This window comes from Triticum urartu, chromosome 3 (genome assembly GCF_003073215.2).
Source record: "Triticum urartu cultivar G1812 chromosome 3, Tu2.1, whole genome shotgun sequence".
Classification (NCBI taxonomy): Eukaryota; Viridiplantae; Streptophyta; class Magnoliopsida; order Poales; family Poaceae; genus Triticum; species Triticum urartu.
The window spans coordinates 489,186,428-489,205,925 of NC_053024.1; the positions used below are offsets into that span (position 1 = coordinate 489,186,428).

A 19,498-nucleotide genomic window follows, 5' to 3' on the forward strand; every position below is an offset into this window, starting at 1 on the left:
TGCAAAAACAAGTTAGACCTCTTCTACTTTGTTGCTGCAAATTTTACGTGACTGCTATGGGTAACTAGCAAGAACCGTTCTTACCTACGCAAAACAACAATGGTGATTATCAAGTTTGTTGTTTTAACCTCTTGTAAGGAACGGCCGTAGTCAAATTCGATTCAACTAGAGTGAGAGAAACATACACCCGTCAGCCACCTTATGCAAAACAAGTTGCATGTTAGTCGGTGGAACCGGTCTCATGTACGTGGACATGTAAGGTTGGTCCGGGCCGCTTCATCCCACAATACCGCCGAATCAAAATAAGATGTTGGTGGTAAGTAGTATGAACATCACCGCCCACAACTCATTTGTGTTCTACTCATGCATATCATCTATGCATAGACTTGGCTCTGATACCACTGTTGGGAATATTGCATGGAAAACAAAATATTTCTACGCACATGCAAGATCTATCCATGGAGATCTACGAGAGTGGAAGAGCATCTTCATACCCTTGAAGATCGCTAAGCGGAAGCATTTATCAACGCGGTTGATGCAGTCGCACACCTTCACGATCTGTCCCAATCAAGCACCAAACGTACGGCACCTCCGTGTTCAGCACACGTTCAGCTCGATGACGTCCTCGCCTTCTTGATCCAGCAAGAGGGGCGAAGTAGTAGATGAGTTCTGGCAACACGACGACATGGTGACGGTGGTGGTAAAGAACAATCTCCGCAGGGCTTCGCTAACCACAACGGAAACTATACGGAGGATAAACTAGAGGGGACGAGGTTACCGGCACACGGCTTAGTGATTCTTCATGTGTCCCGGGTGCTAGCCCTGCCCCTCTATTTATATGTTGAGCCCTGGGGTTGTTTCTTGGAGAAAGAGCCTCTTGAAAGTCAGTTTAGCACGCAAGGCAAGAGTCCTTCTCGGACTCCGGGACTAGACGCTAGGGTCCTTGGCGTCCAGCCCTAGACGCCAGGTTCCCTGGCGTCCGGCCCACTGGCCTCCGCAAAACTCCTTTGCACCTTCCTTAAAGCCTCATGGGCTTTACCCCTTAGACCAAATGAAGTGTTCTCGTACCCGAACATTTCGGGAAACATCCGAAACCCCTTCTGGTGAATTCCGGAACTCTTCCAGAGACCAAACACTATTATCCCATATATTAATATTTACCTCCGAACTATCTAGAGCTCCTTATCATCTCCGTAATCTCATACGGGACTCCAAACAATATTCGGTCACCAACATGCATAACTCATATAATACTATATCGTCAACGAACGTTAACCGTGCGGACCCTATGGGTTCAAGAATGATGTAGATGTGACCGAGACGCTTCTCTGATCAATAACCAATAACGGGACCTGGATGCCCATATTGGTTCCTACATATTCCGCAAAGATCTTTATCGATCGAACCTTTATGACAACATACGAAGTTCCCTTTGTCTGTCGGTATGTTACTTGCCTAAGATTCGATTGTCAGTATCTCCATACCTACTTCAATCTCGTTACCGGCAAGTCTCTTTACTTGTTCCGTAATACATCATCCTGTCTAACTCCTTAGTCACTTTGCTTGCAAGCTTCTTGTGATGTTGTATTACCGGGAGGGCCCAGAGATACCTCTCCGTCATACGGAGTGACAAATCCCAGTCTCGATCCATGCCAACTCAATAGACACTTTCGGAGATACCTATGGAGCACCTTTATGATCACACAGTTTGATGGTACACAAGACATTCCTCCGAAGTCCGGCAGTTGCATAATCTCATGGTCGAAGAAACATGTATTTGACATTAAGAAAGCAGTAGGAATAAACTGAACGATCATATGCTATGCTAATGGTTGGGTCCTGTCCATCACATCATTCTCCTAATGATGTGATCCTGTTATCAAATGACAACTAATGATGTAGGGTGGAACCCTAGATGGCCGATCTTTCACGAAAGGAGCGGATCCCAACGATGAGCACGAAGAACACGGGAGAGAAAACGAGGGGAAACACAAGAGAATCACTCAAACCAAACAAGAACAAGTCACACTTGTGCTCGATCCTCGGGTACATAGAACGATACACGAATCCACGAACAACTAAGGATGATACAAAAGGGTAGACGGTTCTTCTCCGTGAGGAGGTCTTGAATCCACAAGGGGATCTTCCCGTAAAGGGGTCTTGAATCCAAGGTGGATCTTCTCCGGAGAGGGGCCGCGGTCACTCTCGGGGAGATGATCCGTATGGATGAGCAAAAGCTATCCTCACATATGAGCTACAACTTTGCTAACCCTAGAAAGTTGTACGGGATAGAATATATATAGTCTAGGTAACAAAAGGGTACACGGGCCTCGGCCCAAGTGGCTGCGCGCAGGCAGGGCCCGAAGTTCCGAGCTAGGCCGGAAGTTCCGGGCGCCGGAGGTTCTGGGGAGGGTCCGGCCTAACCAGAGAGTTGGCGCGGTGGAGCTGTGCTGGTATCCGGGGGCCGGAAGGTCCGGGCAGGCCGGAAGTTCCGGGCGTCGGAAGTTCCGAGGCGGGGTCCGGGCTAACTAGAGAGTTGGCACGCCTGGGCTGGTCGAAGTCGTAGGCGGCCGGAAGCTCCGGGTCGGCCGGAAGGTCCGCGGGTCGAAAGTTCCGGGCTCTGGCCGGAAGTTCCGGGCTGTCCAGAGTGTTGACGCCTATCTCTTCTTCTACAGTCCTCAGCTCCGAGTCTTGAGCGTTGTACCTGGTGACACATAGTTTCTCGAACTTAGGCAGTAGCCATGTCTCACTTGAAGAGGGGGAAAACTCAAGTAGGAGTGATGTCACCTCGGATTGAATAGCACATGCCCTAGCCCTTGTCATTGGTCCACTTGGAGCTTGGATAGCTGAGGTGGCGTCCATGTGGATGGTCGTGGGATGCTCCGCATCATCTCCCCTCCCTTGGGGAAGATCCATCCTCGGATCGAGTTCGTCATCACCATGGAAGGGAGAGAGATCTTTGATGTTGAAGATGTCGCTCACGTAGTATTTGTCCCGTGGGAGGTCGATCTTGTAAGCGTTGTCGTTGTAGCGTGCGAGCACCTTGAAGGGTCCATCGGCTCGAGGTCGAAGCTTAGACTTGCCTTCTTGTGGAAAGCGCTCCTTGCGAAGGTGTAGCCACACGAGATCACCAATGTTGAAGACCATAGGTTGCTTGTTAACGTTGAGCTTGGTCGCAAGGCGTTGTACTTGGCGCTCGATGGTGTTTCTTGTATCTTCATGCACCTTCTTGATATGGGTCGCTCGTGCACTTGCGTCCAAATTGATTCGCTCTTGGAGTGGTAGAGGTAGAATATCCAATGGTGACAAAGGGTTGAATCCGTAGACGACCTCGAAAGGGGACTTGCCGGTTGTTGAGTGTCTTGCTCGGTTGTAGGCGAACTCGGCGATGGGTAGACACTCCTCCCACTCCTTGATGTTCTTCTTGATGAGTACTCTAAGCAGAGCGGAGAGTGTGCGGTTTGTCACCTCCGTTTGGCCGTCGGTTTGAGGATGGTATGCCGTGGAGAAGAGTAGCTTGATTCCGAGCTTGGCGCATAGGGTCTTCCAAAAGTAGCTAAGGAACTTGACGTCGCGGTCCGAGACGATAGTCTTTTGCACACCATGTAGACGCAATATTTCCCTACAAAAGAGATTAGCCACATGTGAAGCATCGTCTATCTTGTTACAAGGAATAAAGTGTGCCATTTTTGAGAAACGGTCCACAATAACAAATATGGAATCTTTCCCATTGCGATTCCTAGGAAAACCAAGTACAAAGTCCATGCTAATGTCTTCCCAAGGTTGGTATGGAATCGGTAAAGGCATATAGAGACCATGAGATTGAGCTTTGGACTTAGCTTTGCGACATGTAGAACACCGGTTGGTGAAGCGATTGACGTCCCGAAACATCTTTGGCCAAAAGTAGCTCTTCGAGAGCGTGGCGAACGTCTTGTCGCGTCCGAAGTGTCCCATTAAGCCTCCTCCATGAGATTCCTGCAAAAGCAACAAACGAAGCGAGGACTCGGGAATGCAAAGTTTGTTAGCTCTCATAAAGTAGCCATCTTTGATGTAATAGCGTTCCCAAGATGTATTCGACAAACACTTGGCATAAGGAATGGCAAAAGTTGTATCATGCTCATATAAGTCTTTGATATGCTCGAAGCCAATGACATCTAACTCAAGTTGCATGACAAGAATGCAAATGCGGGAAAGAGCATCCGCTACTATGTTTTCTTTACTTTTGATGTACTTGATGACATAAGGAAAAGACTCAATAAATTCACTCCATTTAGCATGACGCTTGATCAACTTAGTTTGTCCCTTAAGATACTTGAGAGTCTCATGATCAGTATGAATGATAAACTCATGGGGACGAAGGTAGTGTTCCCATTCATGCAGAACGCAGACTAAAGCATATAGCTCTTTGTCATAGATGGGGTAGTTGAGTTGCGCTTCGGAAAGTTTCTCACTAAAGTAAGCTATGGGGCGCTTCTCTTGCGTTAACACACCTCCTATGCCATTACCACTAGCATCGCAATGAATTTCAAAGGGTTTGTCGAAGTTGGGTAAAGCAAGCACGGGAGCATGAGTAAGCAAATTCTTAAGCTCATTGAATGCGGTATCTTGGGATGGTCCCCAAACAAAAGGCGCATTCTTCTTGCTCAAAGCATGCAAAGGCGAAGCAATTGTGCTAAAATCCTTTACAAAGCAACGGTAGAAGCCCGCAAGGCCAAGGAAACTACGCACTTGATGCAAGTTGGTTGGTTGCGGCCAAGTCTTAATAGCATTGATCTTGGACTCATCTACATGAACACCCTTAGAAGATACAACAAATCCTAAGAAAACGAGTTTATCAACACCAAAAAGGCATTTCTCCATATTAGCATAGAGACGCTCTTTCCTAAGAGTTTGCAAAACGGTGCGGACATGGGTGACATGCTCTTGGATAGATTTGCTGAACACAAGAATATCATCAAAGTAGACCACAACAAATATACCAATGTAAGGGCGAAAGACATAATTCATGAGGCGCATAAAAGTGCCCGGTGCTTCCGAAAGACCCATAGGCATGACTAACCACTCATACAAACCAAACTTGGTTTTGAAGGCGGTTTTCCATTCATCACCCTCTTGTATGCGGATTTGATAGTAACCACTCTTAAGATCAATTTTGGAAAATATAGTGGAACCGCTAAGCTCATCAAGCATATCATCTAGGCGTGGAATGGGATACCTATAACGAACGGTGATAGCATTGATAAGTCTACAATCGAAGCACATGCGAAAACTACCGTCACGTTTTGGCACAAGAATGACCGGAACGGCACAAGGGCTCAAACTTTCACGCACATGTTCATGGTCTATGAGATGTTTTACTTGCCTTTGAATTTCTTTGGTTTCTTTGGGGTTGACGCGGTAGGGAGCTTTGTTTGGAAGTGGTGCTCCGGGGATGAGGTCAATTTGGTGCTCAATGCCTCGTAGAGGAGGTAGTCCCGGAGGTAGCTCATCAGGAAAAACATCTTGAAATTCCTGCAAAAGAGAAGACAACACTAGAGGAAGAGTGTGAGAGGTGTTAGTTTGTGGTGCATTGTCCTTGCACACTACGACGTAGTGTAGGACACTAGATGGGTTCTCACACACTTCTCTCATCTCACGTTTGGTGGCAAATAGAAATAAGTTCTTGTTTTCGCTCATCGTGGAGGCACTCAATTTGGGCTTGTGGCGCTCACTCTCTTTTTGGTGGCTCACTCTCTCACCATTCTCTCCACGATGGGTGGTATGCTTGTCGGCGATCACTTGACTTGGCGACATTGGGCGGAGGACATACTCCTTTCCCTTCATCTTGAAGATGTAGTGGTTCGTTCGACCGTTGTGGACGACTCCTCTATCAAATTACCATGGCCGTACAAGGAGAAGATGACAAACGGTCATTGGAACAACGTCGCACTCCAAGGTATCTTCGTAGGCGCCGATCTTGAAGGAGACTTGTACTCGGTGCTCGACTTGGATGGTGCCAGAGTCACTAAGCCATTGCACTTTGTAAGGATGTGGATGCTTCGTCTTGGGAAATTGGAGCTTGGAGCAAAGTTCTTCACTTGCGGGATTGTGACAACTCCCTCCATCGATGATGACCTTGACAGATCGTCCATTGATGCCGGCCTTGGTGTGGAATATGGTGCATCTTTGGTCTTCTTCTTGGTGATGTTGGAGAGTCAAGACTTTGGAGACAACGAATGCGGGACTTGGGTCTTCATCACAAAAGACTTGTTCTTCTTCATTGTTCACTTGGCCGTGCATGGCGACTTGCTCAAGTGCTTCCATTTCACCTTCACTCATGGAGTCATAAGTGCCATCATCGTTGAAGACCATGGTCCGCTTGTTGGTGCACTCGAAGGACTTGTGGCCTTGTCCTCCGCAAGTGAAACACTTGAAGGAACTCGTCTTGACGGTCTCATCGGTTGGGGTTGATGATGATGAAGCTCTTGGCTTGAAGTTGCTCGTAGGAGGATGACTTGTAGTTGATGAAGCTTTCTTGGAAGTCGGCTTGTCGATGTTGGAAGTAGACGTTCTTGTAGTCGGTGTTGGAGTCGTTGAAGCTTGGTTATTGGAGAAGCCGTAGGACTTGGATGAGAACTTGGCGTACTTGAAGTCATCTTGCACTTGGCATTCCGCTTTGGTAGCTTGGTGCACCAGCTCGATGAGATTTGAGTATGGTTGGAAGTCGGCGATCTTCTTGATGGGATGATTGAGTCCATTCAAGAAACGTGCCACAGTTTGCTCATCATCTTCCGTCACATTGGCTCTTATCATTGCAATCTCCATCTCCTTGTAGTATTTTTCAACGCTCTTGGTTCCTTGCTTGAGTTGTTGGAGTTTCTTGAAGAGGTCGCGGTTGTAGTAGGTAGGCACAAAGCGTGCTCTCATGACATCCTTCATTTGTGCCCAAGTAGTGATGGGTGGTTCACCTCTTGCCTCACGACACTCAATGACTTGTTCCCACCAAATGAGGACATAGTCTTGGAACTCAAGGGATGCCATCGCGATCTTCTTCTCTTCTTCATAATTGTGCAAACGAAAGATCTTATCAACTTTCAATGCCCATGAAAGGTATTCTTCGGGATCGTTGCTTCCGTTGAACTCGGGCATGGTGAACTTGAGCTTGCCGTAGCATTGCTCTTCATTGTGTTGGGGTCAGGGATGATAACGCCCATGTTGTAGATGATTGTTCAACTCATGGTGCTCTTGACGCGGAGGGTTGTCAACCTCGTGTTGCTCTTGTCGTGGAGGATTCCCATTGTCGTCATGCTCTTGATGAACTTGATGTTCTTGTCTCACTTGAGGGGGAGCTTGTCTATCTTGACGAGGCGCTTGTCTATCTTGACGAGGAGCTTGTCGATGCACACGTCTTTGGTAAATTCTTTCTTGAGCTTCATCGCGAAGTGCTTCTTGATGTAGTCGAGCTTGTCGGCCTCGGTCGGCAACGGCTCGACTCGCATCGCATAGAGCTTGTTGCGCCTCAAGTGCTTGAGCGTCACGGAGTTGTTGTTCTTGACGTTGAGCCTCGGCATCTTGTGCATTTTGGTGTAGACGTGCGTGTTCTTCCTCTTCATGTTGGCATTGTTGTTGCCGTTCTCGAGATAGCGCAAAGGCTTCTTCGGCTTGATGTCTCGATGTTCTTGCGAGTCGGTGTCTCGAAGTGGATTGAGGTTTGCTTGACGCTCGTTGCGCGCGGCTCGACGAAGAGTGTTCGATGTTGGTGTACTTGAGCCGGAGAGGGTATAGTCGGAATGGCGACTTGAACGGCTCCTTCTTGAAGTGGAAGAAGAGCGGTTGAGCAACAAAGCGCGAATCTCGTCCATCCTTGCGTCATTCTCTTGCTTGTGATCGTCGAGCTTGTTGTCAAAGTAGTCCCTTGTACGTTGCTCGGAAAGTCGTAAGTCGGCGGCAAGGTTGTCGATGCGTTCACTCATAGCTTGTTGCTCTTGATGCAAAGCACGTTGTGCACCAAAGAGGTGACTCTTGGTGACGACGGAGTTCATGTCGTCGTCTTGCTCCATGAAGAGTGGGTTGATAGAAGTACTTGACCTATCCATCATTCCAAGACAAATGTGAGTGGTAGAAAGAGAAGAACAAGTACCAAATGTACCTTGACCGAAGTTGAAAGTGGATCGAGGATCACTCCAATGTAGGACAAGGAAATAGCACAATTGGTACGAGTTCTTGTCGGTTTCTCACACCTACACAAGTAAAAGCTTTTGGTGGAGCTTGGTTAGGATGGTGGCACAAAATTTGATGTAATTACAAGTGAGCTTCAATAATGTTGGAAAAGATTCGCAAGATGCAATGTAACAAGTAGACCAAGCATATAAGGTACACGGAAACACACACGCAAAAAGATAAGTGGGGTTGTGCAACCAAGGGTGAGCCAAAATGTGGAATCCACGAAAATGCTCTTGTTGCACAACACTAGAGAGACGCTAGCATGATTGCACGATAGGAGGATACAAGAACTTGTGCACAACCTACTTAGCAAAAATGTAACGAGTTCTATCCCAAATACTTTGTATGCAAGGTGTTGTTATGATATGATCCAAGATGATCGAGTATGACAATCTTAATGTTGTATGATGCTATGGTTCTTGCTTGAAAGCTCTTTGCTTATCTTTCCTCTTTGCTTAAAAGCTTGTTTGGCTATTTGATGTTTGAGCTCTTTTCTCATGCAATGCTTGACGAACCAAGATAGCAAGTGAGTATGCGATGACAACTTTGTCACACAAGAGATGATACCAATATAGGCAACAATGATGTATGTATGCTATGGGAAGTATGATCACTAATGTGCACAAGTCTTGTTGCCGGCAATACTCAATGGCTAGTCTCGATGGGTAAGCAACGCAAAGGAGTAAGGCTATGATGGCTATCAATGTAATGGCAAGAGTGATATGTCCAATACCAAGATGAGGTTACCGGTCTTGCTTCCGGTATGGTGTCAAAATGGTGGCATGAATACCAAGTCGTAGTCGAGGTGGTTGTTGTTGATGACGCGTCCGTGGCGAAAATGAGCAGCGGTGATGTCGATGTCGAACCGTACCTAGATAGCCGAAACACAAAAGGATACGGTACCGCAACTCAAATTCTCAAACCTCAAAGTAGCAATTGTGTCGGAGAGCGTCCAAAAATAGTTGGGTTATGCGGAAATGGTGGAGGTATGCGGAAGTATATATGGTATATGGTGAGCACCGGAACAAAATTTGGTGGAATTTGGGCGGAGAATGTGGAAGTAGTGCAAACTTTCTGTCGAAGCTGGAAGTTCCGGGCAAGACGGAGGGTCCGGGGTTCGGAGGTTCCGGGGAGGCCGGAAGGTCCGGGGGCCGGAATGTCCGGGCTGGAGCGGAAGTTCCGGTGGTCGAGATTCTGCCAAGAACAGAGACTTGGGGATCGTGGATTTGGGCGGAAAAACTTGGGGAAAAGCCCAGATCCGAAGGGGAAAAAAGAAGAAATTGGAGGAAAAGAAGGTGGGGAGGTTAGATCTATGAGCCACACACAAACTTCATGGATCAAAACCAACAAAATCTCAACACACGAACAAATCACAAAAAAAATTGGGGCTATTTTTGGTGGGGATTTTCGGATTAGGACGAAAAACAACAAAATTAGGCTAGAAACACAACGGGGAGGCTCCGAAATTTTGATCAACCTTGCTCATGATACCAAGATGATGTAGGGTGGAACCCTAGATGGCCGATCTTTCACGAAAGGAGCGGATCCCAACGATGAGCATGAAGAACATGGGAGAGAAAACGAGGGGAAACACAAGAGAATCACTCAAACCAAACAAGAACAAGTCACACATGTGCTAGATCCTCGGGTACATAGAACGATACATGAATCCACGGACAACTAAGGACGATACAAAAGGGTAGCCGGTTCTTCTCCGTGAGGAGGTCTTGAATCCACAAGGGGATCTTCCCGTAAAGGGGTCTTGAATCCAAGGTGGATCTTCTTCGGAGAGGGGCCGCAGTCACTCTCGGGGAGATGATCCGTATGGATGAGAAAAGGCTATCCTCACATATGAGCTACAACTTTGCTAACCCTAGAAAGTTGTACGGGATAGAATATATATAGTCTAGGTAACGAAAGGGTACACGGGCCTCGGCCCAAGTGGCTGCACGCAGGCAGGGCCGGAAGTTCCGGGCTAGACCGGAAGTTCCGGGCGCCGGAGGTTCCGGGGAGGGTCCGGCCTAACCAGAGAGTTGGCGCAGTGGAGCTGTGCTGGCATCCGGGGGCCGGAAGTTCCGGGCGCCGGAAGGTCCGGAGCGGGGTCCGGGCTAACCAGAGAGTTGGCATGCCTGGGCTGGTCGAAGTCGTCGGCGGCCGGAAGCTCCGGGTCGGCCGGAAGGTCCGGGGGCCGGAAGTTCCGGACTCTGGCCGGAAGTTCCGGGCTGTCCAGAGTGTTGACGCCTGTCTCTTCTTCTACAGTCCTCAGCTCCGAGTCTTAAGCATTGTACCTAATGACACATAGTATCTCGGACTTAGGCAATAGCCATGTCTCACTTGAAGAGGGGGAAAACTCAAGTAGGAGTGATGTCACCCCGGATTGAATAGCACGTGCCCTAGCCCTTGTCATTGGTCCACTTGGAGCTTGGATAGCTGAGGTGGCGTCCATGTGGATGGTCGTGGGATGCTCCGCATCAACTAATGTCTATGGTTAGGAAACATTAACCATCTTTTGATCAACGAGCTAGTCTAGTAAAGGCTCGCTAGGGACATGGTATTTGTTTATGTATCCACATATGTATTTTAGTTTCCGGTCAATACAATTCTAGCATGAATAATAAACCTTTATCATAAATAAGGAAATATGATAATAACCAATTTATTATGGCCTCTAGGGCATATTTCCAACAAATGCTACATATTACTATGCAATGATGTATTGCCATCCTATGATGTTTGAGTAGATTCATTTTGTCCTGTCGGTTGATTGATGATCGTGAGTGATTTGAGTTGTGTGTTTTATTTTGCTGCTGTCCTATGGTGCTCACCATATCGCACAAGCGTGTGGATTCCCACTGTAGGGTGCTGTAATACGTTCATGATTCTCTTGTAGTGGATGGCGAGAGTGACAGAAGCTTATACCCGAATAAGTAGGTTGTTGCGTATGTGAGCAGAGGACTTGATACTTAATGCTATGGTTGGGTTTTACCTTAATGATCTTTGGTAGTTGCGGATGCTCGCTAGAGTTCCAATCATAAGTGCACATGATCCAAGTACGGAAAGTGTGTTAGCTCATGCCTCTCCCTTATATAAAACTGCAATAATAATTACCGGTCTAGTTATCGATTGCCTATGGACAATAACTTTGTTGTGTGATAAAAACCTTTCTACTAAACAACTAACTTTTATTATTTTGCAAATTACTCATAGTTTTATTTTCGCTAAGTACCACTAGTTTTATTCGTGCAAACATATCCTATCACCTACAAAATAGTTTCATACTTGTTCTAGGTAAAGCGAACATTAAGTGTGCGTAGAGTTGTATCGATGGTCGATAGAAGTTGAAGGGAATATAAAATTTACCTTTAGCTCCTCATTGGGTTTCACACTCTTACTATCGAGAAAGACTACAATTGACCCCTACACTTATGGGTTATCATACCCTCAATTAGTTGCTCTCACACCACACACCCAAAAAATTCTTGAACCTTGTCTAGTCAGTGACACCCCAACATACCGGTACCTAGAGGTAGCCAAGTAGGCTGAATTTCATGGGCCGACACGTAACACGTGTGCTTGGCATGGAACTAAAAATGCAGTGCCAGGCCCGCGGCACGCCATGTGCCCTTCTCATCCTCTGAGGTGAGGCCCGCATGCCAGCACGACACAGCTCGTTCGTTGTTAGTTTTGTTTTCTTACCAAATTATTGACCCAGAAGGCCAAAAATAGCTCCAAAACTGCCATACAAATGTCATGCCGTGCCAATCCAGTTAGTTTTTTTTCCAACCAATCCGGTTAGTTAATGTTCCATGCACATCCCTAGAGGTGAGGCCCACATGTCGGCATGCCACGACCCACTTACAAATGGGCCTTCCGTGCCGTGTCACGCCCATTGGCCACCTCTGGCAGTACCCCACTCAACATCCGCGATAGCTATTTCTCACTTTAAGCGAGACAATTCCTTGCTCTCGCTGAAGAACGTTTGCTCTCTTGTACGAATCGGGATCGAACCCATCGCTCCTGCCCACTAGAATAGCATGGGGTTCTTGCATATATTGCTGGGCGCAAACATACTTGACGCGAAAATATCTGGGTTTTCACTGGATTTTTTTTCCTATTTTTGTTTTTCCTTGTTCTCCCCTATTTTTGTCTGGTTTTATTTTTTCTTCTTCATTTTTTGTTTGGCTCTCTTTTTTCTTCTCCATTTTTTCTTCGGTTTGTTTTCATTTTCATCCTACATTTTCGTATATGTCAAAAACATTTTATTAATAAGTGATCCACATTTTTTTATACACATTAAAAATTTTCCAAACGATTATTCAACATTTTCCAAATATTTGTTCAGCATTTTTAATACTTATTCAACATTTTTCAAATACTTGTTCAATATTTTTCAAGTACTAGTTCAACAGTTTTTAATACTTATTCAAGATTTTTTAAATACTTGTTCAACATTTTAAAAACTTATTCAACATTTCCAAATACTTGTTCAACATTTTTCAGATACCCATTCAACATTTTTAGTACTGATTCAACATTTTTTAAAAACTTGTTCAACATTTCTAATACTTATTCAACATTTTTTCAAATATTTTTTCAATTTTTTTAATATTTGTTCACATTTTCAAATATTTGTTCAACATTTATTATCAAATACTTGTTCAACATTTGTAATGTTTATTCACATTTGCAAATATTTGTTCAACATTTTTAGAATAATAGTTTAAATTTTTTAGTACTTATTCAACATTTTCCAAATACTTGTTCAATATTTTTCAAATGTGTTTTTAAATAGTGTGTATATATATATTTAAAGTATAAAGAAAAGTACAAAGATAAAGCAAAAAACTAGAACAGAAAACAGAAGAAAAAACAAACAGGTCATGGCGTCCCGCTCGGCTTGGCCGGCCCATCTGGGGCTACCCGCGACGCGAGACTTCCCCCCTGGGCGCCCCTCAACATCGACAGTCACCACTCAACAAAAAAAACCTCGACACCCAGCAAGGAAGTACCGAAAGTACCCTTCTCTCTCCTCTGGGCTCTGTTCTCCACCCAAATCCAGCCAAAACCCCTCCCCCCCCTCCTTTCGGTTCGGCGATCGGCGGCGGCGGCGATGAGCGCGGTGAACTTAACGAACGTGGCGGTGCTGAACAACCCCACCTCTTTCGTCAACCCTTTCCAGTTCGAGATCTCGTACGAGTGCCTCGTCGCCCTCGAGGACGGTGCGTTCGCGTCCTTCACCCCCCCCCCCCCCCCCCCCCCCCCCCCCCCCCCCCCCCCCCCGTGCGGTCGCCTCCTTCCCCCCCCCCCCCCCCTTCCCCCGCCGCCGGCGCGAACTTCTCTGCTGCTCTTGTTTGGCGGGCGCTCGTTTCCATGTTGTCATGATTCATGGTTGTTCTTCCGATTCGATTGCTGGATATGCGAGGCTGTTGAAGTAGGGGTTGGAGCCTGCGGTTATTGCGGCTTGTATTCTAGGGTTTTAGAGTGGTGGTGGAGCAGTTACTGTACTCGATTGGATTGAGTAAGTTGCTCGGAATTGTGGATGGGTGTCCTAGATTTACCCTAGTTTGTGATTAGTCCATTTTGACGAGTGAAGGGAATTATTAGATCATTTCCTTCTGCTTTGACATTGAAACAGAGCTCTGGTAGCTATACAAGTTTTAGCAGAAAGTAGCAGAGATTGGTCTGATAAGCCGCCTGTTATCATGATGTGTATGGTCTCAGTTGGTACTAGACCAATTACCTCTGGGAAATGTATTGGCCTGTTACAGTGAATTTGTCTAGTGTTAGATTCAGAATCCTTCACTGCAACTGATTATATGAACATGGGATGACTGACATATACAATTTAAGTGGTCTAGGTAGAAATATGTGTGTTTTTCATTCACTTTATGTGCAAAGTAAATGTCTTCTTCACCATGCAACATGTATATTGTGTGTAGATGCTATGCTTCTGGTATTCTACTATGCAAGTTTGATGGACTCTGGTTTGTGAATGTTAATCTTCAGTTTAAGAATCAACGGTTTTAATTGATGATTGTTAGACTGTTGGATACAGTGTATTAAATAGGGCCATGCTATTAAGGTATATTTGACTAGTCTACAGGTTCTTTTAGTTGAGTTCTCTAAAATTAAGGCGGCGACGATGAGTACAGTTTTCTGGAGCTTTACGTGTTTCATTATGTTCTATTTTGTTTATGATACTTGCCGATAAAAATATGATTCTATAGTGATGCATATTTAACGAAAATCATGTATAGTTACAATAATGAAAAATGCACTGGTTCTTGTATGAAATCGATACTACAGACTGAACAAAATAAGGATAATTTGTGAGTTGCCACTTTCCTGGTCTAGCAAATGTATATTATACTTGGCATGTGCATCTACATCCCAGGAGATTGATTTGGATGTCAACATTTGATTAGTTCTCTGTGTAAAAATCTATGGTTTATAGAATAGTTACAGGAATTCATGTTCATGTTTCATCTCTGCTTACATTAGTGTAGTGATGATGATCATGGGAAGACAGCTCTTGATGATAGGATCATGATTGATATATTCTTATCTTGCCACTTCTTTATCGTGGCACTTTTTTTTATCTTCTGTTTGGGCATAAGACATAGTTGTTGACCAATTTGCTGAAGCATTTCTTTCTACTAACCAATATTAATTGGGTGTCACATCAAATTGTCGTTATGCCTTTGGTGACTATTTTCTTATCATTCTCATATTGTTTTCTTGGTGAATTAACAATTACTGATATTGTAGAAGGAGCTTGTTGGTGTTTCTGTTTCTGTTTGGTATGTGTTTATGCGCATGTGAGGGCAGTGGACATTTTTCCTTCTGATAATCTCCTTTAATAATAATACACACCTCCCCTTAATGAGAAGATGTGCAAAACTTTCCATGACTAAAAAAATAGCCGTTTTGCATCTGTATAGTTTTGACCTATTAAATATTGAACCTACCATTTGTTATGAGTACCATGAGTATAATGCTGTTCTTATCCTGGCTGAGTCTGGTGAAGTACTAACAATGAGTTTGTTGGTCGGCCTTCCAGATCTGGAGTGGAAGCTTATATATGTTGGATCGGCTGAAGATGAGAACTATGATCAGCAACTTGAGAGTGTGCTTGTTGGCCCTGTGAATGTTGGGACATACCGTTTTGTTCTGGAGGTAAATAGGTTACTGATCTACGACTCTGTGATCTGCATCATGAACTCTGATATGAAAATGATGTTTCACAACTGCACAGAGTTCTGCCTGTTCATATTACAGTTGGGCAGCTGCTTTGCTCCTACCTCAGATTAAAATTTGCAACACCAGACTGATATGTCTGTTTTTGTTTTCAGGCCGACCCCCCTGATCCCTCAAAGATCCGCGAGGAGGACATAATCGGTGTCACGGTGCTTTTGTTGACCTGTTCATACATGGGGCAGGAGTTCATCAGAGTAGGCTACTACGTGAACAATGATTATGATGATGAGCAACTTAGGGAAGAACCCCCGGCGAAGCTGCTGATTGACCGGGTGCAGAGAAATATTTTGACCGACAAGCCCCGGGTCACCAAGTTCCCCATCAATTTCCATCCTGAAACAAGCGGAGGACAGCAGCAAGATCAACCACAATCAGCTGTACCTGAAAACCCTACAGGCGAAGGGAGCAAGGCCAGCACAGATCTTTGACCGGGTCTGAAAACTTGGGAATGCCAAAATTTTGATCTGCATGCCTTCTAGGTGAGATTGCAATATCAGATGGCTTCCTGGGATGCTGCTGCTACCTGAACCGTCTGTTCTGGTGCGCCACTAAACTAGACTATAACCAAAAACTCACATTGGTTAGCCATGTGCCTGTAGTGGGTAGGCTCTGACACACTGCGTCCTTTTGCTAGTGATGAACTGTAAGCTGGATGTTCATCCAGTAGTGTTCCTGTGCAACCGTGGTTGTCTTGTCTCTTGGATTATGCCTGCAATCGCAAGGGTTCGTTAGATGACTTTGGTTGCCCATAATCATGTTTTGGTCCACTCCTGTTAGCTATTTGTGGAAACCGGGCTGCCCCCTTCGCATTGATCACGGAAATTTTCAGTTCATACAGACTGAGAGATAGGAAAAGGGGAAGGAAGGATAGCGAGTTCGAGTAATCCCGCTGGTAAAGGCTCGCCGTTAAGACGTCTACTATAGGGCAAAATGTCATTAGCACTATGCTGGGTACAGAGAAAAGATGGTACTACATGAAGTAAGGTGAAACAAAACATCCACTAGACATAGGTTCCTGTTAGCTAGAGCTAGAGCACCAAAGTACTAGAAATAAGTCCTGCTTTAAGTAGTCCAGCTCATCTCCACGTCCGCCCGTCACGCTCTATATTCTTGACTGTTTGCGCAAGCGATGGGGCTACTCCATCGAAGACGACCGCATTAGGATGCTTCTATAGCTCCCATAAGGTTAGTGTAATGATCGCCCTCAACTCCTTTTGCGGGCACCTAGTTGAGCTTCTCGTGGTACACCTCTCCACCAAAGTGTCGTCAACCGTTGGCATTAGGTCTGGCGTCCCCATAGAGCTCCATAGCGAGAACCAAATCGTCCCCGCAAAGACGCAAGTAGGATGTGTGTAATCGTCTCCTCATGTTGATTGTAGAACAGATAGTCTTGATGAGCCAAACCCCTTCGATCTAGTCTGTCTGAGGTCCAACAAAGGTTCTTCATAGCAAGCCACGAGAAAAAGCGGCACGGAAGCGGCCCATGTTTATATATCTATCTATCACTAATAAAGTGAACAGGTATCTTAGTCCGTCAATGCTATTTTATAGAAAACATCTTGATGTTTCTGATAATCAACTTGTAGTTCAATTTCAAATTAGATTTTCATTTTTACAGGAAACCCCCTTATGTTTCAGGTAATCAACCCATAGGCTAGCTTTAAGTCAGTTTTTTGCTTTTGCAGAAAACCCCCTGTGTCATGGTTTTGCCATGATAGATGCCGTAGTGAAAGGACTTAGGTGTGGAACCATCGCACTAGGTTAGCTTGAAGGGGTTGAACGGAACAAAGGACACATAGAGTTTTACCTAGGTTCGGCCCCTCTCAACGAGGTAAAAGCTTACGTCCTGCTTCTAGTTGTATTGCTTAAGTTTCAATTACAAGGGAGCGAATACGTTTGACCTAGTTCTCGATTGTCTGTTTCTTAAGTTAACCCGCCGCCGGGTCACCTCTTTATATACAGATTGATGTTCGGCGGCTTACAGAGTCCCGGCGGGCTCATACAAACGTAACCGGCTCGGTTTCTAACTAAACCTGCCTTACAAAACAGGTTAACATATGGCGGCTCACACCTTTGGGCCTCAAGTCGCTTCTGGGTCTTGGGCCCTCAATAGGCTTGCTCTATGAACTGCCATCTTCATGTCTTCTTGGACCTTATCGGGCCTCTTTGTCTTTAAGTCGCCAATGGCATGACCCGACCCCTCCTGGGCGGGTCATACCTAGTAGTTATATCCCCAACATTAGGCCCTAGGTTGATTTAAACTTGTTCACATCAATCTTCACCACTTGACTTAGCAGAATCTTCCATCATCAATTCCTTACCAATTCGCTGTAACCCGCCATGACGTCACACCACAGAACCATGGTAACCTGCCATGACATCATGCGCGTTAACTCCGCACAAAGCCCAGGACATCTCAACAGATCTTTTACCTTAATAGACCTCCCGAAAATCGAGGCGTCCATATGGCCACATAATCATTTTTGGCCTCCTCGATTCCCGCGCATGCCATCTAGTCACTTCCTTATAAATAGGGACAGGGGGGCCCTTCTTTTCACCTTTTACCCCTGCCCTCACATCTTCTTCTCCCTCCTCGCGACTCCACTGCAACCGAGCTTCGCCACCGCCATCCTTCCCCAACAACTTCAACTTCGGCCGCTGCATCGACCTGAATAGACCAGAAAACTGGCGGCGGACTTCTGTTGTTCATCAGCGTCCGTAAGTACTCACCTTTCCTCATAGCAGATCTGCATTAGGGTTTTCGCCATTCGTAGGTGTTCTTCATTTTTCTCTTTAGAACGCGTAGTTGGATCTGAACACGACACTGAAGTTGTGCGGCAGTAGTTCTAGCATCCCTTTCCAATCGTAGAGGGTGCCCTTTCTGTACTAGATCCCATCTGAATACATGAGTTCTTCCACTGCCGCAACCTTAGGTTTGAGATTTATTTTATTTTTTGAACTGCTGTAGATCCAAAATCGTAGAACTGAACCGTGGAACCTGTTTGTTCAGTACTTGGCAAAATTTCACTTATAGGTCTTGAGATACTTGTGAACTGCAGCCGCGCGGGCGGCTTATATGATAGGCCGTAACCCGCCAAACACCATTAGCCCCGCTTTAAACCGTCAGTATGTGTTCAGAATCTGTATAACCCGGCATCGTCTTCCGGTTTAATCATGCCAACCTTTATAGCACGTATTCTCTACATACGAATTGGCCTTGCATAATGCACTTACTTTTTGATCACCGGACGACTTAACATCATAACCTTAATCCGGCAATACTTTTCCTTTCTAGGCTTTTCATCAACCAAATGACCAAAACTGTCACTTCATGCAACTAGGTCACCTCCCGGGTCACAGAACAGACGATGAATGAGTATGTCCAAGTGGGTGCCTTAGTTGCAAAAGACGTTATCCATTGGAGAGTCCCAGGAACAGAAACCACCCCTGACCCAAAAGAAGGTGAAGTCATAGTTTTTACCGATCATATGTTTCGGGGGTTTACCCCACCCAGCTCAAAATTCTTCCGTGATGTGCTGCATTTCTTCCAACTCCATCTGCAAGATATCGGGCCCAACTCTGTTTCAAACATCTGCAACTTTCAAGTTTTCGGCGAAGTGTACCTTCAACAAGAGCCCATTGTAGAATTGTTCAGGGAATTCTATTACTTGAACCGCCAGACCGAGTTCACAGACGGGCCCAGTCTAGAACTAGGTGGATTTCGATTCAGAGGCGGAAAGAAGCCACTTTTCCTGCCGCCATATCCCCCAGTCATCCGAAGGACTGGAACCAGATTTGGTTTTTCTGCAAAGACACATCTCCAGAAGGTGAAAATCCTCTGCCGGGTTACCGTGAAAGCCGGCTTAGCAACAGACATCCTCTCCCAGAACGGATCAGCATAGGAGAACGGGCCAAATATATGCCTATTTTTTCAAAGATTAGAGCCTTAATGGCCAATGGTTTGACTGGAGTCGATCTGGTTCGATGCTGCGTCGCATGGAGAATCTTACCCTTAAGCCGCCGACCTGGCTTAATGTGT

General features: G+C 45.6%; 1 protein-coding gene across 1 annotated transcript; it reads left to right on the forward strand.

Annotated features, from left to right (window-relative positions):
- The first annotated feature begins 13,186 nt into the window (after positions 1 to 13,186).
- LOC125544530 (histone chaperone ASF1B-like) lies at positions 13,187 to 16,195 on the forward strand. The gene is made up of 3 exons (XM_048708256.1): positions 13,187 to 13,421; positions 15,263 to 15,378; positions 15,555 to 16,195. The coding sequence occupies exons 1-3, from the start codon at positions 13,313 to 13,315 to the stop codon at positions 15,885 to 15,887; spliced, it is 558 nt and encodes a 185-aa protein (XP_048564213.1). The 5' UTR covers positions 13,187 to 13,312; the 3' UTR covers positions 15,888 to 16,195.
- Positions 16,196 to 19,498: the final 3,303 nt, after the last annotated feature.